This window comes from Oncorhynchus tshawytscha, linkage group LG07, assembly GCF_018296145.1.
Source record: "Oncorhynchus tshawytscha isolate Ot180627B linkage group LG07, Otsh_v2.0, whole genome shotgun sequence".
NCBI lineage: Eukaryota > Metazoa > Chordata > Actinopteri > Salmoniformes > Salmonidae > Oncorhynchus > Oncorhynchus tshawytscha.
This window is the reverse complement of record NC_056435.1, coordinates 48,199,582-48,211,854: the sequence shown is the minus strand read 5'-3', so window position 1 is coordinate 48,211,854 and position 12,273 is coordinate 48,199,582. Positions and strand designations below refer to the sequence as shown.

Below are 12,273 nucleotides of genomic sequence, written 5' to 3'. Positions count from 1 at the left end.
CAAACACATTTTATACCTCCCGTGAGCACACCGGCATGCTGGGGACAGTTGTAGTTGTGATTTGCAAATGTGGGTGGGTGTCAATTTTAATAAATCCATTGAGAATTTACATAAAAAATAAAGGCAGGTCCTAAGAAACAATATAACACAATTTTAACCACCCCACAAATTTCTTGTTAATAAACTATAGTTTTAGCAAGTCGGTTAGGACATCTACTGTGTGCATGACACAATACATTTTTCCAACAATTGTTTACAGACAGATTATTTAACTTATAATTCACTGTATCACAATTCCAGTGGGTCAGAAGTTTACAGACACTAAGTTGACTGTGCCTTTAAACAGCTTGGAAAATTCCAGACAATGATGTCATGGCTTTAGAAGCTTCTGATAGGCAAATTGACATAATTTGAGTCAATTGGAATACCTGTGGATGTATTTCAAGGCCTACCTTCAAACTCAGTGCCTCTTTGCTTGACATCATGGGACAATCAAAATAAATCAACCAAGGCCTCAGAAAAATGCCTGAAGGTACCACGTTCATCTGTACAAACAATAGTACGCAAGTATAAATACCATGGGACCACGCAGCCGTCATACTGCTCAGGAAGGAGATGCGTTCTGTCTGTTCTGAGATGAATGTACTTTGGTGCGAAAAGTGCAAATCAATCCCAGAACAACAGCAAAGGACCTTGTGAAGATGCTGAAGGAAACAGGTACAGAAGTATCTATATTCACAGTTAAACGAGTCCTATATCGACATAACCTGAAAGGCCGCTCAGCAAGGAAGAAGCCACTCCTCCAAAACCGCCATAAAAAAGCCAGACTACGGTTTGCAACTGCACATGGGGACAAAGATCGTACTTTTTGGAGAAATGTCCTCTGGTCTGATGAAACAAAAAAATAACTGTTTGGCCATAATGACCATCATTATGTTTGGAGGGAAAAGGGGGACGCTTGCAAGCCGAAGAACACCATCCCAATCGTGAAGCACTGGGGTAGCTGCATGATGTTGTGGGGGTGCTTTGCTGCAGGAGGGACTGGTGCACTTCACAAAATAGATGGCATCATGAGGCAGGAAAATTATGTGGATATATATTGAAGCAACATCTCAAGACGTCAGTCAGGAAGTTAAAACTTGGTCGCAAATGGGTCTTCCAAATGGACAATGACCCCAAGCACACTTCCAGAATTGTGGCAAAATGGCTTAAGGACAACACAGTCAATGTATTGGAGTGGCCATTACAAAGCCCTGACCTCAATCACAAAGGTTTGTGGGCAGAACTGAAAAAGCGTATGCGAGTAAGGAGGCCTACAAACCTGACTCTGTTACACCAGCTCTGTCAGGAGGAATGGGCCAAAATTCACCCAACTTATTGTGGGAAGCTTGTGGAAGGCAACCCAAAATGTTTAACCCAAGTTAAACAATTTAAAGGCAATGCTACCGAATACTAATTGAGTGTATGTAAACTGCTGACCCACTCGAATGTAAAAGCTGAAATAAATCAAATTTAAATTATTAAATTATTCTGATATGTCACATTCTTAAAATAAAGTTGTGATCCTAAGTGACCTAAGACAGGGAATTTTTAGTATGATTAAATGTCAGGAATTGTGAAAAACTGAGTTTAAATGTATTTGGCTAAGGTGTATGTAAACTTCCGACTTCAACTGTATATTTTATAGTAAGAATATAATGGAATTTAACAGAATAAATCACAACACATATTGTGTCACCCGGAATGTGTGGAACCGCTGTCATGTCAAATCTGATACTTAGAGCCCAAGCCCATGCTTTTTTAAATTAACGTTTAATCTATGTTTAGGGAGCAGGTGTAGGCTCTTACCTTCATCATGATACAGATAGAAAATAATAGCAATCCTGTTTTCAAAAGTATGTGATTCTCATTCATATTTCACAACCTCCTCTGGCTTTTGGAGTTGCCTTTAGGCTACATTATTGTGTGCTAAATGTTTCTGATCAGTGATTGATGAGCAAATTAATACAGTATATGCGCTATATCACCTCAACTTATTTGCCCAGCCAGAAACCAAGTAACCAAATAGCCTATACAGACAGAGATTCTGTGAAACAAAATCACAAAAAATATTGCAGTTCAGTAACCAAAGTTGACTGTGGTATTTTGGATGCAGTAATTGCAAAATAACTGCAGTGTACTGCACTGTAACTGCAGTTACACTGAAACATTACTGCATTGAAACAAACTGTGTTATTTTGTACGCAGTATTTCAATCAAATGTATTTATAAAGCCCTTCTTACATCAGCTGGTGTCACAAAGTGCAGTACAGAAACCCAGCCTAAAACCCCAAAACAGCAAGCAATGCATGTATAGAAGCATGGTTAGAGTGCAGCATACTGTGGTTATACTGCACTCTAACTACAGTTATATTAGTGTATTACAGTTATACTGCACTCTGACTGCAATCTTTTTTCATAACCTCAATTTAGCTAATGTTTTCCCAGCCTAATTGTAGCCTAACCAATATCCAAATGAAGATGCAGGGTATAAAATGTTTTGATATTTATTGATTCATCAAGACGAGTCCCCACGCCTGTCTCAATGCAGCGCGATGGCGCTGTCCCAATCAAAACGGTGCTGTCCCAATCAAAACGGTGCTGTCCCAATCAAAACGGTACTGTCTCAATCAAAACGGTGCTGTCCCAATCAAAACGGTGCTGTCCCAATCAAAACGGTGCTGTCCCAATCAAAACGGTGCTGTCCCAATCAAAACGCTGCTGTCCCAATCAAAATGGTGCTGTCCCAATCAAAACGGTGCTGTCCCAATCAAAACGCTGCTGTCCCAATCAAAACGGTGCTGTCCCAATCAAAATGGTGACAAGCCGCCTCAACATTATGGCTGCATTTCATATTAAGCAGTAATCAGCACTTTACTGAAATTATTATTTTATTTATTAGAAATTCAGCAGGATGAAATCTCTTAAATTCTCATTTTCAAGTGTCCAAATAAAGAAAAAAAACACAACAAACAACACTTAGTAAATAGAATAATATAGCAGCTACTGTCTAATAATAATAACAATGAAATAATCATAATAACAAAAACACCAGAAATTAGGTGTAATTGTGGACTTGGGTAGAACGTTGTTTTTGATATTTATGTTTTAAGATTTTCCCAAATATTAACCCTTACCTTAACCATTCAGAGTTAATACCTAACCTTAAGAATTCAGCGTAAATGCCTAAAGTTAACCATTCAGAGTTAATACCTAACCTTAAGAATTCAGAGTAAATGCCTAACCTTAACCATTCAGAGTTAATACCTAACCTTAAGAATTCAGAGTAAATGCCTAAAGTTAACCATTCAGAGTTAATACCTAACCTTAAGAATTCAGAGTAAATGCCTAACCTTAACCATTCAGAGTTAATACCTAACCTTAAGAATTCAGAGTAAATGCGTAAACTTAATCTTGAAACTATACATAGAAGTAACCAAACACATATGGAACAACTTAGAAATTTGACGTTTGAGAAACATGGATGAACTTCTAATTCTGATAGGAGGCTGGGAGAGCTTGTTGCTACCCTTAGAATTTGTAATTGCTGCTGTTGTCGAAAGGAGTAGTGTGAGTCTTGTAAAGTTAGGTGTTCCTTAATACAGTATATAAGCTACAGGGAAATTTAAGTTGATACATTAAAAAAACAATTTGGTACCAATGCAGTTGTCTTCTGTTTGGGAGTGACAGCCAATTTACTGTTTCAGACATTATGCAATTGTGTGTCTTATAATGGCATCCAAGAATGAATGTGAAATATTGTTATAAATTACATATACTTCATAAGGAAGGTCTTTGTTGTGTTTTGATAGATTATGTCACTGTAGTCTAGGATAGGATCTCAGCAGTTGGGTTATTAAGGTCTTTACAATGGATACAGTAAAAAAAATCTTACATCATCTGCATAGTAATCAAAGCTTACAGTTAATAGTTTTTCTAATATAATCAATATGCTTTCCAAAAGATCATTCACAATCTTTCCTCAAACCCAGATGTTTCAAACAATCAACACTTTCAAACACCTGCATGAATTTTGAAAGTCAGCTGTGAAGTTTTTTCTTTGCCGTGTACCAAACAGTATGATATATGACTTTGTTGGATTTAATACCAAATTATTTGGTAGAAACAATTTTTGTAAAGTGTTCAAATGATCTTGGATAGTTGCTTATATCAGAAAAGAAGGTGGGCCAATACTGAGCCTTGAGGTACACCTCTACTGAGTTCCAGGTTGTGATTTTTTTTTTTAACCAGGCAAGTCAGTTAAGAACAAATTCTTATTTTCAATGACAGCCTAGGAACAACTGCCTTGTTCAGGGGCAGAACAACAGATTTTTACCTTGTCAGCTCGCAGATTTGATCTTGCAACCTTTTGGTTACTAGTCCAACGCTCTAACCACTAGGCTACCTGCCGCCCTTCTGTTAGTGAAACCAATGTTTTTAAGATTTCCTAGTAAGATAAAAGGATCAACTAAATCAAACGCTTTGATAAATCAATAAAATGATTACTAGGTTGTTTGGTGGAAATAAAGGTTTTGGCTTTGATACCAAAACTTTCAGATATAAAGAAAAGATGGAAAAAAGTTGGCGGTATGACAAAGTTGGCGGGAAAACATCTTGGTATGAAATGGATATATCATTTTGGATGTATGTTTATGCTCAATGGCCTGATCATTGTAAGCATTAATGTAGTACTATTCAATAGTTATATTGTATAGTTAGGTAGTTTTCCTGACCCTCCAACCTCACCAAGAAATACTGGGTACAATTATGAAATGTAATTAACTTAACTCAATAGTTTCAAGTTCTACTAGTTGGTATTTAAGTACTGTCAACAATGATGCGTGGTGAACTAACTCAAATGTTAATCAGGACAGAATACCCAAACTTTTAAGCTTTAAACTCAGCTTTAAACTCAGCTTTAAACAGTTCAAGGCATTTGGTTTTCTCAAACCATTTGAGTTAAAGGGACCATTGCAACTTACTCTAAAACGTAGTCCTTAACTTTGTCCAGTAAAACGTTGTAGTAGTGTTACATTTTCTTTGTTCTCTCCAGCAGCATCCATCTGTCATTGATCTGAGTTCCTCTCCAAGCCTCAATCCTGCATTATTCATGCCTATGTGTTTCATGTGGTTAGAGTCAGAGCCAGGGCACTTATAACAGAGCAGGCAGTGACATATTTCTACTGCTCATACTCACACAGCTCTATGTCTCTAAATGTCTGCTGGACAAAACAGGGGCAAGGAAATGACTGTATATTGGGACTGCTGGATGTGTGTGTGTCAGACTCTCTCTCATGTTTTAATTTGATTCACCTCTGTGTGCAGTGCCATGTTATAAAGGGGCCGTTGTTCTGCCTTCTGGTACTCCAGACCAGAGAGAGGCCAGGCTGGCCCCGGGCATGTACCCTGCCAACCCACCGCCCGCCCGCACCCCGCCACCCGCCTGCTTTACCACATGGAACCCTGCTTTCCTGGAAGGGCCACTTTTCTACACTTATAGTTACACTCCCTCTCTTTCTCTCTGGCTTTACTGTTTTTCTCTCTCTACTTGTCCTTCTCTTTCTTTAGGGTAGGGTAATGATCACAGAGTAATGCCACATGCTGAACCCCAACAAAGAATTCTCTGTCTATGTCCGTTTTTGTATCTTTCTTTTGGCATCCCTCTTCTATATTTCTTTCACAAAGAAAAGTGAAGGGAGGGGAATTAGCTTTTTACACTTTTTAATGCCTATGGTACACTCCTAAAACCATCCCAACCCAAGATTAAGAGTTGTAACTGAGTAACATATCACAAAAGGGTGTATTTTTGAGTATGTTAATGTGGTGTGTGTATACATTATGTCTTGATGATGGAGAGATGAAAAGTAGAATTGAAAATGAAACATGAGTAACAGTACTTACACAATGCAGCCATTTCTTTCGGAAGGTCTGCCCCAAAACGTCCAAAGAGGCTGCTATTGGCCAGAAGGTCGAAAGGTGAGTGGCTCCTCATGGAGTTGAAGGCGAAGGGGTAAACGGCAGGTGAAAAGCCAGTCATGTGACTCACCTGCCGTTCCCTGTTGGTTGCCATGGCCTTGAGAGGATAATTTAGGTCCAGGATAGTTCCGGTCCCTTGTCACTCTTAGGCAGTCTTACTGGAGCTGGTCCTGGGGGCCTGGAGAGGAAAGGGATAAGGAGGGGTGATGAGATGAGGTGGGACCCACAGACAAGACACCAAGCCTGTGCAACGCTGCCTCAGGTCCAGGCTCTCTGGAGGGAGAGATGAGAATAGGAGGTTAGTTCCAATGCCTGTCTGTTAATCACTCACAGTTTTTTAGTCTACACAGCCACCTACAGACATAGGATCTTAATTTGATCACTCTTTTGTTGCTGGGAATTTTCCTGCACTGCAGGAAACTCAAACTTGTAGTTTATTTGAGCTATTAAAAGACTTCTAAAGTTTTTTATTTCCACTTTGCAATTTCAGACTTGATTTGCCCTAAAAAAAAAATTAGCAGCCCCTTCAAAAAATTCCCATTAATTATAATCCACATAATTATTTACATTTCCTGTTGCTGCAGGATTATTTTCCTGCTGTATCAAACTGGCTCAATTTAAGATCTTAAGGGGCAACAGGTAGCCGAGCGGTTAAGAGCGTTGGGCCAGTAACCGAAAGGGCCAGGAACCTAAATTGAATCCCCAAGTCGACTAGGTGAAAGCTCTGTCGATGTGCCCTTGAGCAAGGCACCTAACCCTAATTGCTCCTGTAAGTCACTCTGGAAAGGAGTGTCTGCTAAATTACAAACATTTTAAACGTACAAATACCAGTCAAAAGTTTTAGAACACAAACTCATTTAAGGGTTTTTCTTTATTTGTATTCTCTACATTGTAGAATAATAGTGAAGACATCAAAACTATGAAATAACACATATGGAATAATTTAGTAACCATAATTTAGTGTTCAACAAAACAAAACAAAATGTATTTGATATTAGAGATTCTTCAAATAGCCACCCTTTGCCTTGATGACAGCTTTAAACACTCTTGGCATTTTCTCAACCAGCTTCATGAGGTAGTCACCTGGAATGCAATTTAAATTAACAGGTGTGCATTGTTAAAAGTTAATTTGTGGAATTTCTTTCCTTCTTAATGCATTTGAGACAATCAGTTGTGTTGTGACAAGGTTAGGTGGGTATACAGAAGATAGCCCTATTTAGTAAAAGACCAAGTCCATATTATCTCAATAACAGCTCAAATAAGCAAAGAGAAACGACAGTCCATCATTACTTTAAGACATGAAGGTCAGTCAATCCAGAAAATTTCAAGAACTTTAAAAGTTTCTTCAAGTGCAGTCGCAAAAACCATCAAGTGCTATGATGAAACTGGCTCTCAAGAGGACCGCCACAGGAATGGAAGACCCAGAGTTACCTCTGCTGCAGAGGACATGTTCATTAGAGTTACCAGCCTCAGAAATTGCAGAACAAATAAATGCTTCACAGAGTTCAAGCAACAGACACATCTCAACATCAACTGTTCAGAGGAGACTGTGTGAATAAGACCTTCATGGTCGAATTGCTGCAAATAAACCACTACTAAATGACACCAATAATAAGAAGCGACTTGCTTGGGCCAAGAAACATGAGCAATGGACATTAGACCGGTGGAAATCTGTCCTTTGGTCTGAAGTCCAAATTTGAGATTTTTGGTTCCAACCGCTGTGTCTTTGTGAGACAGAGTAGGTGAATGGATGATCTCCGCATGTGTATTTCCCACCGCAAATCATGGAGGAGGAGATGTGATGGTGTGGGGGTGCTTTGCTGGTGACACTGTCTGTGATTTATTCAGAATTCAAGGCACATTTAACCAGCATGGATACCACAGCATTCTGCAGCGATACCCTATCCCATCTGGTTTGGGCTTAGTGGGACTATAATTTGTTTTTTCAATAGGACAATGACCAAACACACCTCTAGGCTGTGTAATGGCTATTTGACCAAGAAGAAGAGTGATGGAGTGCTGCATCAGATGACCTAGCCTCCACAATCCCACAATCCCCTGACCTCAATTGAGATGGTTTGGGATGAGTCAGACCGCAGAGTGAAGGAAAAGCAGCCAACAAGTGCTCAGCATATGTGGGAACTCCTTCAAGACTGTTGGAAAAGCATTCAAAGTGAAGCTGGTTGAGAGAATGCCAAGAGCGTGCAAAGCTGTCATCAAGGCAAAGGGTGGCTACTTTAAAGAATCTCAGACATAAAATATCTATTTTCTTAACACATTTTTGGTTACTACATGATTCCATATGTGTTATTTCCTAGTTTTGATGTCTTCACTATTATCTACAAAGTATAAAATAGTAAAAATAAAGAAAAACCCTTGAATGAGTAGGTATATTAAAACTTTGACCGGTAGTACACGTTTGTATACTGCATGGAGTGTCACAATCGAAATGCATCAATGCAAATATGATCAAATGAAAAGTCTGTTACAAACATAGAGGGATGGCATCGTTCATGGAGAAACTAACTGACACAAAAGATGTTTTGAAAGTTAAAGGAGAAGAAAAAGAGGAGGAATGAAGGAAAAGGGGGAAAGAATATAGATTGGTAAGGTTATGATGAAGACAGTGGTGGCCAGAGAATGAGTACAAAAGAGGCAGTTCCAGGGAAAATAAGTACAAACTAGGTCTGAGAGGATGAGACAGAGAAGAGAGAAGTCTAATTTCTGTATTTTTTTGAAAGTGCAAAATAGTGCAATGCCATAAATCAGCCCACTTCACCATGAAGAGTCTCTGTGTTCTCTCTGCCAGCCTGAAGAGTCTCTATGGCCCCTCTGCCCAGGGAACTGTGCTCAACATATGGGCACACTTAACGCATTACAACATGCATGCTTTCCCCTCTCTTCTAAGGCCAATCTTCATGAGACTCCAAGGCGCGTGATTCTGTAAAGTCTGGATATTTCCATGTTGAGGTCATGTGGTCAGGAAAAAACTGTTGGTTTTGATTGACAAAGATGCAGGGCCTTAAACATGTGCTGTCTTGCCTCTTCTAAAAAATGTCATCAATCTATCATTCCCTCTCCCTCTCCCTCTCTCTCCCTCTCTCTCTCTCTCTCTCTCTCTCGTTCTGTCCCACCCCCCACAGAGTGATGTGATAAGTGGGGTCACATTCTCTTTGGTGGAGCTGTGGTAAACACACAGGAGCCAAAGAACGCAATGTTTTTTGGGGCCTGATGCAACTTATGAATCAGAGATAGGGGAGATGGAGGGAGAGAGAAAGAGGGAGAGAATGATAGAGGAGGAGCTGGAGAGGGAGAGAGAGAGGGAGAGGGGGGGGGGTGAGAAGGAGAGGGAGAAAGAAGGATGAGAGAGAAAGAGAGGGAAGGGTGAGGAACTTACAGTACCCTCTCAAACCAGGGAAAAAAATGTCCATGTATTAACGTGTACAGTGGAAAACACACACTCACGTACACTCACTCTGCAGTGACCTGTTCCACACACTGGGGGGCACCACAGGGACAGTAGCATGGCATACCGTGCAAGCAAGCGCACACACTCATACACAAAAAGACCATAACACAACAAACACAGAAAACGCACACATGACCACAAACACATACTCCTAATCCTTCTCTTCTTCCCTCCTCCTCTCTGTCTGTCTTTCTCTCAGCCTCTCTCCCTCGTTCACAGAGCTAGTTAATTACAGCCTACTGCAGCGGGCTGCCTCAGACCACCGCTAATTTAAAGTTCCATTCCAGTAAACTGTTCCACATGTGGGGCCAGGCTGGCTGGCCAAGCCAGCCACGTTACAGGAAGGATACACACACATGCACACACACAGACACACACAGACACACACAGTCACACACAGACACACAGCTTTATATTCGTGAAATTTCTGGACTTTTTGCAGAGTAAATATGTTTGACCATTAGAAATACTATTTTCCCTAAAACCTACCCTTACCCCTAATCTTAACCTTAACCTTAACCTTAGCCTTAACCTTAACGGTAACCTTAACCTCAAAACCCTAAACCTAACCCTTAAGCTTAAAATTGCATTTGAACAAATTCAGGACATGAAAAAAGTCCTGATTTGACAAAAAAGTTATTGTTTTCCTGATAAGGTAAAAAAGAAAATAAAAGCATGCAGACACGCACACACGCACACACGCACACACACACACACACACACACACACACACACACACACACACACACACACACACACACACACACACACACACACACACACACACACACACACACACACACACACACACACACACACACTAGTTCACATATCATATCATACCAATGCCTAGTATATAATACGTAGAGCCCTGAGTTTTACTTAGTCAGCTCACAACCACCTACACCATGCAGGTATTCTTACCCTTCAACCCATACATTCAATCCACTAAATCTAACCAGTGGATAACTCTACACCCCCTATCCATACCCGGACCCATCTATCATTTCCACAGCTGTCAAAGATACCTTCTCTCTCTTCCATCTCCTCTTCCTGTTTCTATACCCCCCTTCTCCAACCACCTCTTCCTCCATCTCTAAACCTCCCTCTCTCAACCATTACCAATCAGTCCACGCACTACACCCCCCTCCCTTTTTACATCGCTCATCTGCCAGGGTTTTAATCTGGTTCTCATTGTTCTCTTTGTTCCATCAGTTCTGTCATTAGGCCTAGCTCTGACCCGGTGGTTTACGGGATGTTATGGTTTTCTTCTTTTGTTTGCTTTTGTCTTGTTGTGTTCTGTTCTGAATAACCAACCCCGTAACTCATTATTCAGCAATCACACACATGCATGCACACGCAAACGAAAGCATGACCTCTGTTTTTCAAGCCATAATTCTTCTTATTGAAATGTTGGATCTTCAGGGGTTTCGATTCTCTGTAAGAGCCAATGTGGTCTCTGTCCTACAAATGTTTTTACTGAGAGGGAAAATGGCGTTTAGACTCCAGAGACAAGAATCTCTTATATGTCAGAAGTATGATAAGATGGTATGAACGTGAATAGACTGATGTCCAAATGAAGGTAAGTGGTGCAACAACCACATCCCTTCAGACACACATATATACTCCTGCACACACACACATACATGGATCCTAAGCATCCTTATGGGGAAGTGTTTGGTGGGAACCAGGGTCAGTCTGAGGCGTCAGTATGGAGGAGAGATAAAGTTCATACGGGACGTGTCGAACCACTTCCCATAGGCTTAGTCACACAATTCACACAATAAGAACCACGTTTCTCTCTAGTACAATGAGAGAAAGAGAAAAAGAAGGAAAGAAAGAAAAGCAGGGAAGCAAAAAAACTGAAAAGTGAAAGAAGATGGAAAAGAGAAGGAAAGAGAAAAAGAAAGCATTTGTTTCAGGCATCTGGAGCCTTTCCTCCATTCGTAGGAGGTGAGTAGTGTTTCATAAATTACTCCCACATTGAGAGCTGGATCAATAAGAAAAAGAGAGGACTGTGATGAAGAAAGAGGGAGGGAGGACAGATGGGGTAGTGGAATAGCAGACATCAAAATAAAGAATCAGTTTTATTTCCTCCAATAAACCCACAACATAATGCGACTCCAAGCCAGGAAATGTTTATTTTGCTCTAATGAGTCACGCCATCCTGGGCATCCTTTCTCTCCTTCTTCGTCTCTCTCTCTCTCTCTCTCTCTCTCTTTTCATCCTTCTCTATCCCTGCCTCCAGGGGATACACAGTGTACCTGTGCGTCTCAATGCTGCCTTTATGAGGCAGGGCAGGGCTGGGTTGGGTCAGACTGGGCTGTCTGGCCCTGCTGTGTGTGTGTGTGGAGGGGGTTAAGTCAAGGTGGGCTGTCTCAGTGATCTCATCCCCCACCATCTCCCCAAGTTCCGACCTGATTCAACCTGCCACTGACTGAGCCACCCCTCTTCACACACACACACACACACACACACACACACACACACACACACACACACACACACACACACACACACACACACACACACACACACACACACACACACACACACAGACTCACACACTCACACACACATGCACACACACACACACATGCACACACACACATGCCAGAGGGGCACCTCTTTCCAAATGGTGAGGAATTTAAAGCAGATATGGTGTGTGTGTGTGTGTGTGTTGCGGGGCATTCCATTCCTTCATCTCTTTTCCACCAAGACCTTTAACTGAGGGGCACACCTCAACACACACAAAACAAACACAAACGTCTTGCCTCTTCTCACTGGCT

At 40.9% G+C, this 12,273-nt stretch overlaps 1 protein-coding gene across 1 annotated transcript in view; it reads right to left on the bottom strand.

The window, feature by feature from the left end:
- Window positions 1-12,273, bottom strand: part of LOC112254678 (retinoic acid receptor gamma-A) — a 65,182-nt gene that overhangs the window by 38,608 nt on the left and 14,301 nt on the right. The window contains exon 2 of the mRNA XM_042324508.1: window positions 5,941-6,193. Within this exon, the coding sequence (XP_042180442.1) occupies window positions 5,941-6,109 (169 nt within the window). The 5' untranslated portion in view covers window positions 6,110-6,193. The remainder of the gene's footprint in view (window positions 1-5,940; window positions 6,194-12,273) is intronic.